At 39.4% G+C, this 21,117-nt stretch overlaps 5 protein-coding genes across 7 annotated transcripts in view; all 5 read left to right on the plus strand.

The window, feature by feature from the left end:
* Positions 1-2,451, plus strand: part of LOC110099006 (ketohexokinase) — a 22,067-nt gene extending 19,616 nt beyond the window's left edge. Inside the window, exon 12 of one of the 3 annotated variants that reach the window (XM_028692377.1) lies at positions 2,199-2,451. In XM_028692377.1, the coding sequence (XP_028548210.1) occupies positions 2,199-2,357 (159 nt within the window). In that variant the 3' untranslated portion in view covers positions 2,358-2,451. The remainder of the gene's footprint in view (positions 1-2,198) is intronic. The other 2 variants (XM_028692375.1, XM_028692372.1) reach the window with 2 other exon arrangements.
* A 2,923-nt stretch (positions 2,452-5,374) lies between these two features.
* On the plus strand, positions 5,375-6,340 carry LOC110099015 (uncharacterized mitochondrial protein AtMg00810-like). Its single transcript, XM_020826019.2, has one exon. It carries the CDS (start codon positions 5,375-5,377, stop codon positions 6,338-6,340), a length of 966 nt encoding a protein of 321 aa, XP_020681678.1.
* Positions 6,341-10,337: 3,997 nt separating this feature from the next.
* Positions 10,338-12,383, plus strand: LOC110098990. Its single transcript, XM_020825971.2, has 2 exons — positions 10,338-11,485; positions 11,926-12,383. The coding sequence occupies exons 1-2, from the start codon at positions 11,367-11,369 to the stop codon at positions 12,134-12,136; spliced, it is 330 nt and encodes a 109-aa protein (XP_020681630.1). The 5' UTR covers positions 10,338-11,366; the 3' UTR covers positions 12,137-12,383.
* Positions 12,384-16,849: 4,466 nt separating this feature from the next.
* On the plus strand, positions 16,850-18,940 carry LOC110099009 (ammonium transporter 1 member 2-like). Its single transcript, XM_020826016.2, has one exon. It carries the CDS (start codon positions 17,212-17,214, stop codon positions 18,727-18,729), a length of 1,518 nt encoding a protein of 505 aa, XP_020681675.1. The 5' UTR covers positions 16,850-17,211; the 3' UTR covers positions 18,730-18,940.
* A 291-nt stretch (positions 18,941-19,231) lies between these two features.
* LOC110099014 (UDP-glycosyltransferase 73B4-like) overlaps positions 19,232-21,117 on the plus strand; it is a 3,879-nt gene continuing 1,993 nt past the window's right edge. The window contains exon 1 of the mRNA XM_020826018.2: positions 19,232-19,261. Coding sequence (XP_020681677.2) covers positions 19,232-19,261 — 30 coding nt within the window. The remainder of the gene's footprint in view (positions 19,262-21,117) is intronic.

A 21,117-nucleotide genomic window follows, 5' to 3' on the forward strand; every position in this document is an offset into this window, starting at 1 on the left:
TTTGCGGCTTTACTTCAGGATTTATGTAAGTTTTAATATATATCGGGTGAGGCGTAAGCCTCACGCCAGTGAGGCGAGGCGCGCCTTAAAGTGGGCATCAACCAAGTTGAGGCGTAAGCCTCATAAAAAAAACTTGAGGCGTAAGCCTCAAGGCGTTTTTCACTGGAATTGCGCAAAGGCGGGCCTAATATTGCGCAATTTTAAACCATGGTGCGCACAACCTCATTCGAACAAATTGGTAGTGCATTTAGAGTATGGACGACGTTTTGGACACAATTACGAAGTCCGTTCGTCGATCGGAGATCGTTTGGATGACGCTGAGGTTTGATTCTTCTCAATATGCATGTTTTGTTTCGAAATTCGTTCCACAAATTCGGAAGTTCAAATTGGATAAACAAAATGTAGTTTTCATAGGTTGACAACATTCTGAACACAACGACGAAGTCTGTTCGTCAATCCGACGTCGTTTGATTAGCCTCGCGCTTTAATTTCAGGTGTCGGTCATTACTTTCGACCGATCTCATCCGAGGAAGACTTGGGTTGACCAAGTCAAAGCTTGACTTGGTCAACTTAGTCTATTTGACCCAAGGGATGAGTGGATTAGGTCAAGGATAGGTTTGAATAGGCTTTGAAATTGAATTGGACCCATTAGGGCTCAATGGGTCAACCGGGTTGACCCAAGACATGGGTCTAAGCTCAATGAACTTGGTCTGACCCATGGAACCCAAGGGAGGTGGTCTTGAGGCCTGGCTTGATCAATTTGTCCAAGTCAACCTCTTGACCCAAGTGTTTGACAAATTCAGGGTCAACACCAACCTTACCTTGTAAGGAAATGAGGATTGATGATTGGCTTTATGTCCTCCATGGGTCATGAATGCCATTAGACTCACCTAAGCATATTTTTGAAAAAAGATGTAAGGTCTTTATAATGCATAAAGAGTGACATATACGATCTGGCTCCTACTATTGAGATGCATATGATGATTTTAATGCAATAACTCTGATTAATTGTCTAGACTCTATATGTTACCATATGCGATTTAATATAGTGTATTGGCAAAGCATTTGCCAACCAAGCTTAACGTATGGTCTAATGGCGCATGGTCTACACCAGTAAATCATATCCAAAAATTGGCCTTTGTAGCTTCATCTACTCTTGTAGGATTTAGATGTGCTATGTTGATTTTATAGTTTGTAGAAAAAGTGGCCGAATGGCTGAGCCATTTTTGTAGAAAACTGTTTTGCTTTTATTTTAATACAAATTTTTTCTCATAGACTAGCGTGAATATTGTTCAAGAAATCTTTCCATATCTATTTCAACATTGAATAGGAAAGTTTTTAATGACTTCAATTAAAAAATCTGATTGCTGCACTGATTGGGAGATTTTATTATGGCATGATTAGATTTTTTATATTATAGCATTAATTAAGTTTTTCTTATTAGTTTTGTTTCAAATCTATATATAGAGATTTGAGGTCTCCTGTAAGGTGAGTAAGAGTGCAATTTTAATCATGTTTTTTCATAATAGTGAAATCATCTCCTCCTCTTGGATATAGGCAATTCTTGTTCAACGTAAATTGCTTCGTGTTCATTATATTTGGCTGTCTGATTCTTTGTTGTTTTTCGCTGATTTGCACAACAAATATAATATGTCCAAGTCAATGCAGAATAACAAATATCAAAACAGTAAATAAGCAATTTACAAGAACAGTGAACATCGCAAGCAAACAATGCCTCACATTATTCATTTTAGATACAAATAGTTATTTTAAAGCACAAATCAATCTTCATCAACCAAATTGTTTCTTCTACGAATTGAACGTACCCAACTAGCGAAAAAAGCTAATATGTTTATCTGGCAGATATGGCCAAGTTCATAGGACAATCTGGAGCCATATTTTTTGTGTGGCAATCTAACACTATTAAATATAAATAACCAAGTAGCGTTCTCAATCCTTGGATATATATCCAACGGTCTGTCTAAGTCCTTCCTCTTCTTGAATCTTCTCTAGCTTCTTCTCAAGATATCCTTTATGTTCATGGACTTCTTGATCATTCTCTTCACATGTTATGTAGATGTTTTAGTCTAAACATGCATGAATTGCTTTAATTTTTCAAAATAAATTTAGGCCTAACAAATTTAACATGAACAAAGGCTTACTTTATTAGATTTAAACGAGAATTTGACTTTTAACAGGACACAATGAAGAAAAAGAATTCATGCAGCCGACCCCACGTAGTGGGACAAAGGCTTGATGTTGTTGTGTTAGATAAGCTGCCTCCGCAGATTAATCCACGTGGCAGCATCTCATTACTTGTACTTTCTTTTATAATTTCTTGTTTATGTTGTCTTTAAATAGAACTGTTTTGTAACTCAAAGTTAATTAATGAAATATTTTCTTTCACCATCTTCCTGGCATCGCCTGTCTTTCCTCTGAGAAATGAATCTCTGTTTCTCAGTTCTGTCATGATCTCACTATTCTACATGGTATCAGACGTCTTGATCCTCCTTTCCTAAACTCAACTTCTGTTCTTCTTCCCAATGTCTTCCACAACTCAAGAAACGACCTCCCGGCAAGTCTCCGACGTCAACCGCTCCCCTCATATTCCATCCTCTCTAAAGTTCTTGATGAACAACGTCAAGAACGTTATCTCCCAACCCCTCACGGCGGATAACCATCCGCTTTGGCGATCCCAGGTTCTGAAATTGTTCCGTGCAAACGGATTTGAAGGTTTCCTGGACGGGTCCACAACCTGTCCTCCTAAGGCGCTACAATCCGCTAATTGCGACACCGTCTCAAACCTGGAGCATTCCAACTGGATCCTGCTAGACCAAAATTTGGCAGCAGCTCTTTATTCTATCATCTCGGCCACCATTCTACCATACGTTCTTTCCGTGGATCACTGCGCCGACATATGGCAAACAATCGAACGTCGTCTACAATCGTCCACAAGATCAAGAATTAGTCAGCTCAAAAACGAGCTGCACTACTTGTCCATGAAGGACAAATCAATGACACAGTATCTCCTGGAAGTAAAAACCAAGATCGACTCTCTTGCCGCGGCCGGATCACCAGTTGACACCGAAGAGATTATACACTATACACTTAATGGCTTACCGCAGAACTACCAAGCCTTTAAAACGGCTATTCGTACCAATCTTCGCCCGGTAACCTTGGACGAACTCTACACGTTACTGTGTAGCGAGGAACTTAATCTCGCACACGAAGCCACCAAGGATCTTCAATCTTTGCAACTCTCCGGGAACAACACAACATTAACGGCTACTCGTGGCCGTGGTAGAGGTCGGAATTCTTCATTCAGAGGACGCAGCAACACAAGATCCACCAACAATCCAAACTACACTAGACCGACTAAATCACCGAAAAATTCTGTCACCTGTCAAATTTGTGGGAAATTCGGCCACACCGCTGTCAAATGTTGGTACCGTCATGACGATAACTATAACACCGATCCGGCACCAGCCCTCTTCACTTCTCCGGTCACGCCATCACAGTCTGAGTGGTTCCTTGACAGCGGCACTTCGTCTCATCTTACATACGATCCAAACCAAATCCAACACGGCCAACCTTACAACGGTTCAAGTAAAGTTATTCTCAGTAGCGGACAACACTTACCGATTCAATCCACAGGTAATGGTATCCTTCCCACACCCACAGGTAATCTCCAACTATCCAACCTTAATGTTGTACCAAATCATTCTTTTAATCTTCTATCCGTTCACAAATTAACTAACGATAACAACTGCCTCATAACCTTTTCTTCCCTTGGATGTGAAATCAAGGATCGTACGACCCACCGCCGTCTTCTCACGGGTCCGTGTATTAACGGCCTCTATCCCTTCCGCACCGGCTCCATCCCAAACCCGCAAGACAACCATCTCGCTCTCCTTTCCGTTCAACACGTCCAGGACATGTGGCACCGCCGTCTCGGTCACCCTTCGACTCAGACTCTTCTCAAGATCGCCAAGAACCATAAAGACGTGCGCATTTCCAATTCTTTTTCTATATGTAACACTTGTCAAATGGCCAAAAGCCATCGCTTACATGTTGATAACTCTCAAAGTGTAACTAGCTCTCCCTTCTCTTTAGTCCACTCCGATGTATGGGGACCCGCCCCTATTGTTTCATCTCATGGTTATAGATTCTACGTTTCATTTGTCGATGATTTCACCAAGTTTACTTGGGTTTATCCATTAATTCACAAATCAGACGTGTTCACTACTTTTACTGTCTTCCAATGTATGGTCGAACGACAATTTAATCGTAAAATCTTAATCCTTCGTACCGATAACGGCGGCGAATTCCACAATCATAAATTTCATACTCTATTCAAATCTAATGGTATAATCCATCAACTGACTTGTCCTCACTCCCCATCTCAAAACGGAGTGGCTGAGCGTAAACATAGACACCTCACCGAAACAACTCGTTCGCTTCTCATTCAAGCTTCTCTACCACAATTTCTTTGGGTAGACACGCTATTAACCGCTACTTACCTCATAAACCAGCTACCCTCACCGAACACTTATCACAAATCTCCATATGAACTACTCTTCGGCAAACCTCCCTCATATGATCGCCTTCGGAAATTCGGATGCCTCTTCTATCCGTGGCTAAAACCATACTCCTCCAACAAATTATCTCCTCTTTCTCTGCCCTGTGTGTTCATTGGCTACGCTTCATCCCAAAAAGGCTATAAGTGCCTAGATCCCAACACCAACCGTGTCTACACATCTTGCCACGTAATCTTCAATGAATCGGTGTTCCCGTACGCTAATCATCAGCCAAGTTCCACCATCACTCCCTCCACAGCACCCAATTCAACACCTCCTCTCCTTCTGGTTCCAACCCACAATCTACCTACATCTCTAGCCAAGCCATACACTTCTCAAAACACTCATGTCACGACTCACTATCCTGCCCATACGCAATCCTCTGTGGACCTATCTGTACCGACATCACACACTCAAGATCACCATTCAGACAATCAGCCTCAGCAACTGCCCAACTCGTCCGTTCGTCCATCCGACTTTCCTGACCTTCCTGCCACCAGTTCAAGCACGAACTCATCCCCTCATCCACAGCCGTCTCACCACATGGTCACACGGTTTAAGAGTGGAAAAACCAAACCCAAACACATCTTTGATCTCTCTCATGTGCTACACGCTCCCGATCCAACCACCTACCAGCAGGCTTCAAAATCTCAAGAATGGCGCATGGCAATGTCCCACGAATTTCAAGCTCTCCAATCACAAGGAACATGGGAGTTGGTACCTCCAGACAGCACGCAAAATATTCTCGGGTGTAAATGGATCATTCTCTCTTAATCTGCACCGCCGACAAAATACATATGTACATCCTGATCTACGTCGACGATATCCTGCTTACAGGTAATTCTACCACTGAAATAAACCGATTATTAGCTAATCTCCATGACAGGTTTCACATGCGGAACCTGGGGCCTCTGTCCCAATTCTTGGGAATCCAAGCAATAAAGAACAAGGACGGTCTCATTCTTCATCAGCAACACTACGCCCAGAACATTATCCACCGCGCAGGAATGACCTCATCAAAGCCCGTCTCCAACCCGATCTCGAGCAAAATTGCGCTCAAGGACAAATCTTACGATCCTTTTCCCGATCCTCATCTCTACCGCCATCTGATAGGGTCACTTCAGTATCTCACGCTGACCCGGCCAGACATTCAATTTGCCGTGCATCAACTATGCCAACACATGCACAACCCGCTTAACATTCATCACGAGGCTCTTAAACGGCTAATTCGGTATATTCAAGGGACGGCAAACACAGGTATTCCTCTACACAAAGATAAACTTTTATTACGCGGTTATGTTGATGCAGATTGGGCTAGCAACAATCAAGATCGAAAATCTATATATGGATACTGTAATTTCTTGGGTACGTCTCTCATCTCATGGCAAGTCAAGAAACAGAATACGGTAGCTCGATCCTCCACCGAAGCCGAGTATAGAGCATTGGCCACCGAAGCAGCTGAGATAATATGGCTCAGAAGTCTCCTCGAAGACCTTCACGTACCTCAGCTTGCACCAACCACAGTCTACTGCGACAACACATCCGCCATCGCCTTAGCAAACAATCCGGTCTTCCACGCGCGTACAAAGCACATCGAGGTCGACTGTCACTTCATCAGGGACTGCATTCGCAGCAACCATATTGCCGTTCACCATATATGCACTACAGATCAACTTGCGGATGTATTTACAAAACCCCTTACTACCACACGGTTCAAAGAATTAACAAGCAAACTTATTACAGTTCCACCGTCATCAGTTTGAAGGGGGCTGTTAGATAAGCTGCCTCTGCAGATTAATCCACGTGGCAGCATCTCATTACTTGTACTTTCTTTTATAATATCTTGTTTCTGTTGTCTTTAAATAGAACTGTTTTGTAACTCAAAGTTAATTAATGAAATATTTTCTTTCACCATCTTCCTGGCATCGCCTGTCTTTCCTCTGAGAAATGAATCTCTGTTTCTCAGTTCTGTCGTGATCTCACTATTCTACAGCATTGGAGTGTCGGCAAAACACAAGATTCGAGTGATATCTAAAAATTAAAATCTTGCAATTTGTATTGCCCCAGGTTGAGTCGGGAAGAGAAAGAGTTCTTCAAAGAAAATAGAAAATCAATTGGAAAAACCAGGAGAAGCCGAGAAGAATAAGATACCCAGGAAATAGAAATATAAGGAAAGAAGGCGTCGTTTGTCCGTCTCTTCTTGTCGTTCGTCTCTTCCAGTCGTTCTTCTCCAAGGCTTCCGTCATTTGTTTCTCCGGGTCCGGGATCGTTCGTCTCCGTAGGGTTTGTGAGAAAGATGCAAGAAGTGCTGCGCGTAAAATGTTATTTTTTTCAGCCTTAAGATGTGAGATTAGCGGCTCAAAACACGCGATTCGGAACCGGCCGGTTCTTTCAAACGATCCCGGTCCGGCGGTTCGACGGTTCAACCGCCATTTGAACCGGTTTTTGGCCAGTTTCATTGCAGCCCGATTCTAATGGCAGAACCGAACCGGCCGCTAGACCGGTTCCCGGTTCAACCGGTTGAACCGGCCGGTCCGGTCCGGTCCGGTTTTTAAAACCTTGGAATTCTGTTATAATCAAGTATATTATAGAAGTTTAATTAATTCATCTTTTTATGTCATAATAAGAATCAAACATATTTCCCTTACTTGCAAAGCATTTTGACATTATAGACTTGTTTCTATTGATTATAGGATCATTCAAATATAACTTAGTTGATAATGTGAGTCATGATTGAATAGGTGAGCATCCAAATAACTAAATCTTATTACACTAGTTTTATGATGCTTAGGTTTCATTTAGGATAATTTTCTTATTGTTAGATTTCTAGTACAAAAATTTTAGTATAAAAAATGTTTGCATTAAAAGACTTTCTTTAAATAGTAAAAAGTAGTCCCATATGAAGTCTTAACCAGGTGGAAAGATATTATGATTTCTTTAAGAAAAAAAAAATAATAAGAAATTGATCTTCAAAATTTTTGTTAGAGGAAGGTCTGGTCAGAAAAAACATTCATAATATTAAATTCATAAACTATTATTATTATCTTCACGTTTGGAAGTAAAACAAATCTTTAATGCAAAATAAAATAAAATAAAAATGTTTTTTACATATATATTGCACTTCAAACTTTTGGAAATACTTATTCAACATCCAAATTTTGGAATTTAGTCATATATCACCCAAAACCCCTCTTTTCATCTATTCTAACACTCAGTTAAAGCTTCGTCAAAAATCTCAACTCGCCTCACTTTCGCGTGTGATTGTGTTCCATTCATTCGTGCGAGCGACTGTTTTCCCCGCATCGGCTTCCTCAGTGCTTTCGCCGCATTCAGGCGTTTGTCTTCCACGTTTGAAACAAATCGAGCAGTCATCCACTCGTGTGTTCGTCGCTCTTCGACGTATGGAACAAATCAAGTAATGCTCCGACAATTACAATTTCTCTCAATTTGATTCGTCTTTTTCAGTTTGGCTAAGTCATTTTGATTCACTTTTTTCACTTTGGCTTCACATTTGTTATTTGCATACACATAAATGGATTCGAGTAATTTTTGATTCATTCCCCTTAAATTTGGTGGATATTGAAGTGAGGCGCAGGGTCAGAGTCAAATGAAATATCTAGGTGAAAATCAAAAAACCTTAAAGCTTAAAAGAGACTAAATCAACTTTTTATATCTAAAAGAACGAGTTGAAGAGCAAGTGTAGTTACCACTCCAAGTTCACTTCGACCGCATCGTAGACCCCAAATAAGACAAATTCAGAATTTTTTAGAGATTGGAAAGAAAACAAAACTTGGACAGATATGGGGCCATCATAAAAGCACATATAAGAATCCATTAAATGTGAAAGTTGACCAGATTGATATTGAGATTCTATTCGAAGATCAGCTGTCTACAACACCAATTGCTCGTGCAAAACTTAACCAATTTCATTATTACAATTAAGGAAGGCAATTGGTAATTCGGGTCGGGTCGGGTCGACCCGGACCCGAAACGGGTTGGGTTCGGGTTCGAAAAATCGTCCTATTTACAGAAATGGGTCGGTTCGGGTTCACCTGAATAGTACCGGGTCAGTTTCGGATTTGACACGAACCTGACCCGTGACCCGAAATTGACATCCCTAGTTGTGTTGGTTTACCAATTGAGAGTTGTGTTTTACTATTTTTTATTTTTTTAGATTTAGGGTTTATTTTTTTCATGAGTTGTGAATCATAACATTATAGGTTTTATATAGAGAAGGAACCTATCCATTTACAAGCAATTGAAGTGACAATCAAAAAGTGGGATTCATCCGCTATTTGATATGAATAATCTAAGCCAAGTATCTCAACATAGTAGCTTGCAATAGTGCCCAACCAAAGTTCACATTTGACTTTAAATGACTTCATGAATTAGAAGATTATTGCTCATGCCTAGTAACTTAATACTAGTTCTTATTAGGGCGCCATATTTTGCCACATATAGCTTATTCCTAAAATTACATGGTGATTGCTCCCACGAGAATACTAATCTTGATACTTCATCAAAAATTGCTTAGATCTGATGTGAATCTCAATGTAAATTTGAATTAGAAATTTTCAAAATTAAGCTTGTGACCATCCGACCTACGATTTCAACAAATTTATAATCAAACTGTATGTCTCGAAGAAACGAACTCAATGAAACCAAAATCAGTCTAATTTGAACCCAAATGGGTCTAAATTGAGGGTTTGAAACCTATTTGAAAGCTTCAGAGCATTAGTTTGATGACCAAATGGTATCCATATGTGACTTGCTTATAGTTGAATCGAGGGGCTTGATGAGACGGATCAAGAAAGCCCAAGATCGCCGAATTTTGGCATCATTAAGACATCCAAATGCTCAATAAATAATATATGGTCAAGGGAGTTGCTTTTAGTCGTCCATTAAAAAACTCCCAACATACCCTTAATCATTTATTAGTCATGCACTCCAAAAAATTATAAACAGACTCCTTATTCTTCACAAATAAGATAGAGGAAGAGAAAAAATAAATGATCTCTCTTACTTTCTCAAGCTTGCACCACAAGCTCGATCTCTTCTTGACCGCCATCGTCGGACTTCCGGCTATCCATTAGTTGTTATTGGATCTTTTACCAACAACCAAACATTTCTAGAAATCTCCCCAATGAGTGATTAATATTGAATCTCTAGCAATAACTAAACATTGATGGACCATTCTCTATTATTCAATCTACATCAAGGGGGTCAATCTTCTAAAGTTTGGACATATTTTCAGCACTTTGTCTTCTCTCTAACCATGAGTTAAGAGATGAGTTGATGCGTCTAATTATGATCCTTCCAACCTTGTCGACCGCAAACTATGGTCATTCTAACCATCATCACCCGACTATGATCCTTCATACCATCGTCGCCTGACTACGGTCCTTCCGATCGCCATCTCCCGCTGATTATGGTCCTTTCGATCTTCATCACCCGATTACAGTCATTCCGACCACTATCGCCTAAATACAGCCCTTCCGATTACCATCGTCCAATTACGATCCTTTCGACCACTGTCGCCCACCGACTACTGTGCATCTGACCATTGTTGTCTGTCGACTATGATCCCTCTGACCACCGTTATCCATTGACTAAGGTCACTCCGACTTTCGTCGCCCATCGACTAATGTCCTTCCGACCACCGCCGCCCGTCGATTATGTTCCCTCCAATCACTTTCGTCTATCGACTACAGTCCTACTGACCAAACAGACATATCAACACTCTTTTAAGAACATACAAATGTAATGAGCTATATAAAATATGTATTGTGTACATTAAGCCAGCACCCTCGTCCGAGGATGGAGTTTATTTGTAATTAATCATCAATACTAATGGATTCATACAAATTGTGCCAAGCCCTATGATTTTTTTTCTTTTTAGGATTTTCCATGTAAAAATCTTGGTCTCTTGTGAACTGTACACCCCTACTCTTTTATCTATCTATGTTGGATTTTTGTACAAAGCTAGGATGTCAATATCCCTCTACCGCCGTGAATATTCCAGGATGCAATAAATCTCAAAACTTGTGAGATTGCTAATAATTTGCATATAAAATCAAATTAATAAAGTCAAAATATAATTTTATTAAAATAACATAAATATAAATGTTAATATAGATTATCAATAAATCAAATTTTACACAAATCAAGTCTTCACACGTGAGCTTTGAACACATCCCTAGGTAGTGGCTTTCTAAACAAACCAACCACTATCCTCTTGGTAGGATTCTATTGTGAAACTTATGATCCTTTATAATCATAGCATTTTTTATTCTTATATAGAGCAAATATTTTGCTTTATTTTCCTATAGAGTATAGACTACTAATTATATACAAAATATAGATAACATACAAAACAACGATTGAGTGATTATTCTAATAAGATAAAAATAATTTTATTCTTAAACTATGAATATTCACAATTTTTTTTATTTTTTTTATGAATATTCACAATTATACTAAAACATTATACTTATTTTCAGCCATAATTTATAAGTAATAATTTATAGTCTATTTTAATGCATATCACATGGATAAAAATATCTCCTTTTTTTTTTCAAAATTACAACTTTGACACTCCCACATTGAATTAATCAGACAGACTAGATTGATGATCATTACTAATATATAAATACAAACCAGATTAAGACTCCCTTTGCTGTTCCACTTTTCTCCTGATTAGGTGAAGACAAAACTCAGCCTCTACCTTCAACTGATCCCTCTACTTATTTTCTTCTTTCACCTACTTTCTCTTTCATCTCTTCATCCTCCATGGCCTCAAGCTCAAACCCAACATCCATGTCTATTGACTCCTTAAACCTGGCAATCCAAGTGGAGAGAAACCCATCAGAGTCACGCTTGGCTGAGCTCGGCATCAAGTCTTGGCCTAAGTAAGCCTTCTTTCTCCCACCTCACTCTTCCCTCTTCTCCTCCATACAAGCAGGCGGGCAGGTAGGGCAGAGCGGGAGCTCGGGCGGGCAAGGCAGGAGCTCAGGCTAGGCGGACAGTGCAGGCAGGCATCCTGTAGGGTAGTGCGGGCAGGCCGCCAGGCAGGCCGGGTGGTTGGGCAGCTAAGCAGCTTCTTTCATTTAATTAATTTTTTGATATTTTCTGGCGGCCTTTTTTTGCCGGAAAACCTCTGGAAATATTTGTCGTCGGAAAATACTGCCGAAATATTTTTCCTACCCGTGTTTTACCGTCGGAAAGCCACCATAAATTTACAAAACCGCAAAAAAACGATCATTTGACGTAGAAAAATGCCACCGGTAAAACATGATTTTCCTGTAATGAATGTAGTTACACACTTTCTCATATATATACTCATAAACAGATGGGGCTGCCCTCCAGGAAAGTTTCCTCTCAAGTTTGAAGCTAAGGAGACATGTTACTTGCTGAAGGGCAAAGTGAAGGCAAGCATCAAAGGATCCTGCGAGTGGGTAGAATTTGGCGCTGGAGATTTGGTAACATTTCCTAATGGCTTAAGCTGCACTTGGGATGTCTCTGTTGCTGTTGACAAACACTATAAATTCGATTCTTCTTAAAAATCTTCCTTTTAGTTCTTTATGGACTTACCTGTCAGCGGCTAAGTCATGAACAAAGCATCATCATCATCATCTTCTTCTTCTTCTTTTTCATCTGTCTATATCTGTCTAGAAGTCTCTTCTGTGTTAATGGAGGCCTGTTAAGTAAAGGCACCAAGAAAAAGAAGCCATGAATGCTTCTTTGAAAATTGTTGTCGTCAGCACTTATTTTTGTCTATCCGACAAACAAAATATCTTTATCGTCTTCCTTCTTACTGGTCATAGATTCATCATCTTCATTATATTTTTTATTTAAAAATTTAAAAGCATAACACTTAAAAACTATTTTATTTACATATTTAACATTTAGATCTTACTATCTATTTACATAAAAACTAATTCCTTAAATAATATATATATAAAATACTACTTTGATCGTCTCTCATTAAGTTCTCTATTGCTCTTCTTCTTCATGTTGAGACGTCCTCACTTAATCTTCGTTGGGGTTGCACTCCTCTGATCCCGTCGACGACCTTTCCAATGAGATTTCATTGTGACTTACTTTAATTGAGGATTTCATTGGAGATTACACATGGTGTTAGTTCTATCAATAGCCCTTTATTTTGTGCAGACGCCGAATACCATTCAGAACCCAATGAAAATGCGCCACGTCACAACCTATTTAGTATCGCGGCTCGTTACTGCTCGGTATTAGATGACGTGGTTGCACCTGATTCATCTTTGGACGATAAGCTGTGTCCGATATCCGCACAGAATAATCTCTCCCCTATAAGATCTCATTGCAACTTCCTTTCATCTTATTTGTAATTAATGGTTTCATTCGAGACTACACATGGTATTAGTTCCATCAATAGCCCTCCCTATGAGGTCTCATTGAGACCTCACAATTTCTTCATCAAAACTTCAAACGATACTAATCCTCTTGATTGCCCTCCTAATTTTACCCTCTCGTGACTTTCTCGTCTCTTCTTTCGTGAGTGTGTGTGTGAGTGTTCAATATACACTAGGGCGGATCCCCATTGAGTTGAGGAATATTTTTAAATATATTTTTTTTAAATTTTAGTGGAATATTTTGAAATATTTTGGGTATTTTGGGTATTTTGCCCCCTCTTAAAAAATTTTTTTGCCCTCATTTAATCTTTCTTAGTTATGGTTATGTTTTTCTTCTAAGATGAAATGAAACATTAAACAAAAGAATTTGTAAATAAAAGAGCTAATGTCACGACCAGTTCATAAATTGTTAAAGCTTCCATAAAAGTCAAACTAAGCAATAAAGTACCTCGTATTTTACCCTTTGCTTCTGGTTGTCAGTTTGCTTGATTTTCCCAAGCTTTTAACAAGGGGAAGAGGGTTCAGATTTAGGAGAAATAATTCTGTGGAGAACGGACGCATAACGACATTCGGAGACCGACAAGAATGTGCCACATCAGCGATACTGAACACAGGAATGATGTGGTGCATTCTGATTGGTTTCCGAAAGGCATTCGGTGTCCGCATAGAATAATTTTTCTAGCGAAGAGCCGGAAGAGGTATATTCATCTTTTATGTTCATGAGATGGGAGTTAAAAAGTGTTAGATTAAGTAAATAGTAAGAATAATCTATCAAAAGTATAAATAAAAAATAATTTTGAATGCTTGTATATAAATCCTTTCGCTTGCTCCTACCTATCCTTGTTAGTCTGATCTTTTGTCGTAATGGAGGCATATTAACTAAAGATTTGACGGTCAAGAATGCCCCAACTGTCAAGGAGAAGACTGGTTCAAAGTAATTAAATATTTGTTTGAAAAAGAAGCCATTTCTTCTTTTGACTGCCGACGCTATAAATGGCTGTGGGCAGCGCTTATTTCTGCAAACTTTTAAGGTTTTAATGGCTGCTAATGAATGCCTTTTGAAACTATCCTCAATTACGTCAACTCAACTTGATGGGTTGATTGAGATCTTTGGCTAATAATCAAAAGATCTCATATTCGAGTAGGGGTGTAAAGAGTCGAGTAGACTCCAATAGTGATGTTATCGAGCTGAGCTCGTTTAGCTCGTACTAAGCTCGAACTCGTTTAATGAGCTTGAATTCAACTTGTTGTATAAAAACCAAGCTCGAGCTCGGCTCGATTGAAAAGCTTGAACTCGACTCGTTTATCAAGCTAAAATAGAATATAAAATAATAATTTTAAAATAATATAATATAACATAATATAGGTAATGTAATTGAGTAGGTTGACAAGCATGCAAGTTGAGTTAGGTTGAGCATAAACTCGAGCTCGTTTAATATACGAGCTCGATTATAGGATCGAACTTGAACTCGAAACTCAATAAGCTTGACTGACCAGCTTGTTAAAGAGTCGAGTTTGAGCCGGCTTGACTCACTTACACCCCAAAGTTCGAGTCTTGCATATGTGATGTGTGTTTGAATTTACACTAATTGGCCTAACTCTCGACGAGGATTGGTTGATCTCCAAAAACAAAGAACTGAGCGTGAAACATATGAGAGTGCTTAGATGTGGGGAAGTTGGCTTGCGGTTTCCTTTCCAACATTATAACTATCCTTTTGGTGCATCAATAATACCTATTTGCTAATATTTGCAATTTTGCATAGCTCACGTTGGTCAGTTGGTTAAAAGCTTAGGCTATCAACTAAGAGGTCTTGAATTTGAGTCTTATATATGCGATGTGCGTATGAAACTGACGTAATTGACCTAAATATAAAAAAAAAAAAACATATTTGCAATTTTAATTCACCGGACATGAAGACTTTCAATCAACATTTTCCATTATTAATATGTCTACTTGAAACTATTCTCAACATGAATAAGAATTTAAGATATCATAATTTGATTTTTATAAATTTATAATATCACTTTATGTTGATTTATATTTGAAGTGAAATTAACATTTTTAATTAAAGTTATTTAATTGTTTTAGTATAAAATTTAGCTTAATTATTTGGATTTTGATTTACCAAAGAAAATATCATATGTTATCTAATTTCAATTAGTTCCACATGATCAAACCTAAAGTTTCAAGATGCACTAATTTCATATGATTAATTGGAATATAATATTATATGCAAATTATGTCTTATATTATTATCTTAATAAACTGAGCCAAATATTTTGACTAATTGACTCTTTTTTAAATATTTTAATAAACATGCTCATCTTACTAATTCTTGTGATTAACGTGCTCCTTCATAAAAAAAAAGCCTAGAAATGAAAATCTAATGATTTAATAAATTAAATTATATTGATTTAATATGGAATGACTTGATGAAAATAAAAATTAGTTGGAGAATAATATTGCAAATAATTTTTTTTTGGGGGCTAATACTGTAAATACTTGCAAACTCCTTTCATTATTATCTTTTTCTAAAAATATTGTATTAGAGTCTAATGATTCAATTAGCTTTAAATTCATCATCATGATTTCTCTCAACAATTACATCTCCTTTCAAAGATAAATTATTTTGAGCAGAATCTGGACACTGAACACCTTCCGGAGATCAATCAGAATGTGTTATGTCAGCAGTGCCGAGCCGCAGTACTGAGGGAGACATTGCACATTTTAGTTAGTCTCCGAACAACGTTCGACATATACACAGAATAATTAATCCCATTTAAGACATTCATCTAACATGAGCTTTTCCTCAAGGCGGTGATAAAAAAAATATTTTCAGGGTGCTCTTCTTATTAGAACATCAATATCACCACAAACAAAATTGAGCACACATATATTCCTAGGATGGCATTTATTATTAACCTATAAATTTTTTTAATTTAATACCTCTGTCATCATAAATATTTATAACAACTAATATATAAATATTATTATTATTATTGTTATTTGATACGTACTCCAAAAATTATCTTGATCGGCACAAAATCTCGAAAAGCTATTTGGGTAAATTATTATTTTGGGAACTATAGTATCTTATTTATAGTTCAAAGTCATGAAGACCCAACGACACCAAGATCAACCCAATCCGAGCCCGAATGAGTCCGAATCAAGGGCTCGAAGGTCGCCGTTGGAAGGTTCAAACCGCAATTTGAGTTACCAAACGGTCTCCGATTTTGACGAGCTTGTACTCGAATCGAACGGCTCGACGAGAGAATCCAACAAGCCCAAGATTTCCGAATTCCGACATCATTAAGGCCTTCAAATGCCCAACGAACGGTGCATGATCAAAGGATTCAATATCGGACCGTCCATTCAAACACTTCCCAATTTCGCCCCTGATCTCACGCCTATTTACGGGCTATGCCACTCCAGAAAAACTATAAATAGAGCCCTCATTCTACACCAAAGGGACTCAAGTGAAGATAGAGAAGAAGAAGGAAGAAGAAGGAAAAGGGGAAAGGCGATTCCTCTCATTCTCGACCACCGCCGGAGCTCTTCCTGCCGCCTGAATACGTCGGACTTCTGCCGGATTTTCGGGTAACGATGGGATTCTGCAAAACTTTGTAAATTGGCTTAAAATTGTAATCAGATTGTCCCGATTTGTGGGACGAATCAGTTTCCTGTAGTTTATAAAAATACTAGTTGAATTTTACAATTGGACAAGGCCTCGTGGTTTTTTTCCCTTTTTGGGTTTTCTACGTTTAAATCCCGGTGTTCATATTCTCTTTACTGTTTGTGTGCTAAATTTACGTGCAACGCTCGGACGCGAATTTATAAATTCTACCGCCACATATTTTCAAGCACGCAACATTATTTAAAAACAAAAATTCAGTGCAGAAGTCAAAATATGACAAATATTTTCTGCCGAAATTATCACAGAACGAAATATGACGACAATACTGCCTCAAATTTCAGTGCGGTTCGGATTCGAATCAAGAAAACAGCATTCAGATCCTAAAGTGAACCATACATCTTCGACCATCTTAACCGTTCGCGAACGGATGCTGGAAAGTGATTTTTTCAGATAAACCGCGGGACACCACACAAATGAAGTGGCTTTTTTTGTCATATAATTAATTTTGCTGGCTTAACCCTCGACCGGATTTCTGGCAATCTGAGTTGTCCTCTTTCCTCCATTGTTCTCTGTCGTGTGCATCTCGTCTTCTCCATTTCTCCGACGGCGATGGCCGGACAGACGTGCTCGGCGCCGGCTTTAGCTGCACTTCTGTCAGCTGGCGATAGAACAGGAAACGCAACGGCCGCGGCGGAGTACATCTGCTCGAAGCTGGAGGCGGCGGCGCTTACGAGCGTCGATATCACGACGGCTGTTGATACGACCTACCTCCTCTTTTCCGCCTACATGGTGTTCGCCATGCAACTCGGCTTCGCTATGCTTTGCGCCGGGTCCGTTCGCGCCAAGAACACTATGAACATCATGCTCACCAACGTCCTCGACGCAGCCGCCGGCGGCCTCTTCTACTACCTCTTCGGCTTCGCCTTCGCCTTCGGATCTCCTTCCAACGGCTTCATCGGCCGCTACTTCTTCGCACTAAAATCCATCCCATCACCTGGATTCGACTACTCCTACTTCCTCTTCCAGTGGGCCTTCGCAATCGCTGCCGCCGGCATCACATCCGGCTCCATCGCGGAGCGCACCCAATTCGTCGCCTATCTAATTTACTCCTCTTTCCTCACCGGATTCGTCTACCCCGTCGTCTCTCACTGGTTCTGGTCGCCCGACGGCTGGGCTGCAGCTAATCGTGATCCATCCGCTTCCCTCCTATTCCGCTCCGGCGTAATCGACTTCGCCGGCTCCGGCGTAGTCCACATGGTCGGTGGCATTGCGGGCTTCTGGGGCGCTTTAATCGAAGGCCCCCGCATCGGCCGATTCGATCACAACGGCCGTCCCTTTGCCCTCCGCGGCCATAGCGCCACTCTCGTTGTCCTCGGCTCCTTCATGCTCTGGTTCGGCTGGTACGGCTTCAATCCCGGCTCCTTCATCACGATCGTCAAATCATACGGCCCGATCGGCTCCCCAATCCACGGCCAATGGTCCGCAGTCGGCCGCGCCGCCGTCACCACAACCCTCGCCGGCTGCTCCGCAGCCCTCACAACCCTCTTCGGAAAACGGCTTCAAACAGGACACTGGAACGTGTTCGACGTATGCAACGGATTGCTCGGTGGGTTCGCCGCAATCACCGCGGGCTGCGCGGTGGTGGATCCATGGGCGGCCATAATCTGTGGCTTCGTGGCCGCGTGGGTGCTCATCGGATGCAATAAACTCGCCGAGAGATTTCACTACGATGATCCCTTAGAAGCCGCGCAGCTGCACGGCGGGTGCGGAGCTTGGGGCGTACTATTCGCGGCGCTGTTCGCAAAGGAGGAGTTTGTGAATGAGGCGTACCCGGGGAGGCCCGGCCGGCCGCATGGTCTTCTCATGGGAGGCGGAGGGAGGCTACTGGCGGCGCATGTGATCCAGATCCTGGTGATTTGCGGATGGGTGAGCGCGACCATGGGGGCGCTGTTCTACGGGTTGCGGAAGATGGATTTGCTCCGAATCTCGGCGGAAGATGAGTTGGCTGGCCTGGACGTTACTCGGCACGGCGGTTCTGCTTACGTTTACGATGAAAATTCCGGCGGGAACGGCGGCGACGACGGGGGGTTCATAATGAAGGGATCCAAATCAACGAATCGGGTATAGGAAGCCGTAATGGTTTTTTTAAATGTGTCTGATTATGTTGGGAAAGCTCGTCGTCATGAAAGTTGGCCGTGAACGAATTTTCAATCTTTAGGGTTTTGATCGTGATGGGTAATAATTGATGCATATATATTTTATTAGAATTTTGAGCCGATTAAAGCCACTCATATACACATCACATGTAAAAATTTTAATCCAAACCTTTTTATTAGTAGCTAAAGATCCAAATTAGAGGTGTCAAAATTTGACCCGACCAGAAACCCAATCAAAATCTGACCAGAAAAATTTTGGGTTCGACACAATCTGTTTGCCATATTGGTCGGGTTCGAGTTCGGGATTTCGACTCATTTGTAAAACTGTGCCGGGTTCTGATTAACCCAACAATCTGAAATTAATCCAGATTGACCTGAATAACCACCTTCATAGCAAGGAAGCTCTTGTCGCCATCATTAAGGAGGATTTACGAGATTTGGCCCTGTAAAGGCACGAACAGAAGAAACGAGTAATGAGCATGCACCCGTCGCCATTGGCCATGGTTATGCCCCAAAGAGGAAAGATCTGACAAATAAGCGCGCGAACGGAAGAAAGATAACTACCTTCATAGTGATCCTCTTCTCCGACCGTCTTCCTTTGAGATTTGGCCGACTTCCTCGTTGGAGAAAACCAATCGGGATTGAATTTGACCTTCTTCCTTGCTTCTGCTAGAGATTTGGCCGAATAAGCCCGCAAACGGGACGAACAAGATGAAGAGGACACATCTGGGTTGGCGGGTCAAATCGGGTTAACCCGAACCAGGTTATGTTCGGGTTTGAATTCCTGACCCGTTTTCATAACCAGGTTGGGTTCAACTCAGGTCAGTTAGCAATGGGTCAAGTCTAGGTTGGACCCAAACACAACCCAAAAACTCGTTTTTAACTAGGGCTGCAAACGAACCGAGCCGAGCCGAATGTGAGTGTTCATGTTTGTGTTCATTTAATATCAACTTGTTCAAGTTTGGTTCATGTTTGTTCGAGCTTTAGAGTTTGTGTTCATGTTTGGTTCATTTAAATTAAGGAGTGTTCATGTTCGGTTCATGTTCAGTTCATGTTCGTTCGTTTAGTGTTTATCGAGCTTGTTCGTGAACATATTTAACGAATTTTTTTAACTATCAAACAAACACGTTCATGAACATATCTATGAACAAACACATTTATACTAAAAGCAATTGTCTATGTAACAAAGGTAATGATTATTTCTATTTATTAATTCTATAGTCAAATATTAATTATTTTTATCGAGCTTATTCACGAGTTCAAAATCGAACATGAATCGAGCTTTTATCGAGCTTCTTATCGAGCCTGTTCACGAACTTCAAATGATGTTGTTCGCAAACATAAATGATCCGAACGCATTAGTGTTCAAGTTTGTTTATTTAAGAATCGAGTATTTAAAATATTGTTCAAGTTTGTTTGTTTAGTTAATTAAACAATCGCAAACGAGCTTTAATCGAACCGAACGACGAGTAGCTCACCGAACATTTGTTTTATTTGCAGCCCTAGTTTTAACACTCCTAATCCAAATCAATAGAACAAGATAAGTTGTGTAATTGATTCATGTAATAATCAAATTTATTCAAAACTCATCTTGATATTTTGGTTGGAAGCTTTGACTATCAACAAAGATGTCGTGAATTTGAAGCATAGATAGTGTGTGTGTGTGTGTGTGTGTGTGTGAGTTTGTCTTAATTGATTCAAATCTTTTAAGAAAATAAGAATTATTAGTTGAAATAATTTATATTATATTAAATTTAAAATGAATTTAATATTTTTTAAATGCATTATTTTTTAGGGGCACTTAGGTCAATTAAGACAAACACGCATATCATATACCCAAGTCTCAAACTTATAACATTTCAGTCTGTACTGAAAGCTTCCAACCAAGAGATCAAGATGAGCCACATTTTAAATGCATTATAAAAAAAATGTTAGTATAAATTACAAAAAATTTTAAAATAAGTACGACTAACAATGGTGAGCACATGCTCAATTTTGATTTATTTACTCTTCTTTGGACCTCTATTTCAGTGCACCTGGTCTACGCTCTTTAAAAATATAATAATAATAATATTAATAATAATAATAATAATAATAATAATAATAATAATAATAATAATAATAATAATAATAATAATAATAATAATAATAATAATAATAATAATAATAATAATAATAATAATAATAATAATAATAATAATAATAATAATAATAATAATAATAATAATAATAATAATAATAATAATAATAATAATAATAATAATAATAATAATAATAATAATAATAATAATAATAATAAATATTTGGTTGATTGTAAATTAAATTTTGAATGCTTTTCTTATATTTATTTGGAAGTACG

Source organism: Dendrobium catenatum, unplaced genomic scaffold (assembly GCF_001605985.2).
Source record: "Dendrobium catenatum unplaced genomic scaffold, ASM160598v2 fragScaff_scaffold_156, whole genome shotgun sequence".
Classification (NCBI taxonomy): Eukaryota; Viridiplantae; Streptophyta; class Magnoliopsida; order Asparagales; family Orchidaceae; genus Dendrobium; species Dendrobium catenatum.

What these genes read in the sequence shown, in the direction of transcription:
- LOC110098990 (XM_020825971.2), top strand. Translation starts at nt 11,367, where the DNA reads ATGGCCTCAAGCTCAAACCCAACATCCATGTCTATTGACTCCTTAAAC. An exon ending in GGCATCAAGTCTTGGCCTAA is followed by an intron (nt 11,486 to 11,925) that starts GTAAGCCTTCTT and finishes ACTCATAAACAG; the next exon opens with ATGGGGCTGCCCTCCAGGAA.
- LOC110099015 (XM_020826019.2), top strand. Translation starts at nt 5,375, where the DNA reads ATGTACATCCTGATCTACGTCGACGATATCCTGCTTACAGGTAATTCT.
- LOC110099009 (XM_020826016.2), top strand. Translation starts at nt 17,212, where the DNA reads ATGGCCGGACAGACGTGCTCGGCGCCGGCTTTAGCTGCACTTCTGTCA.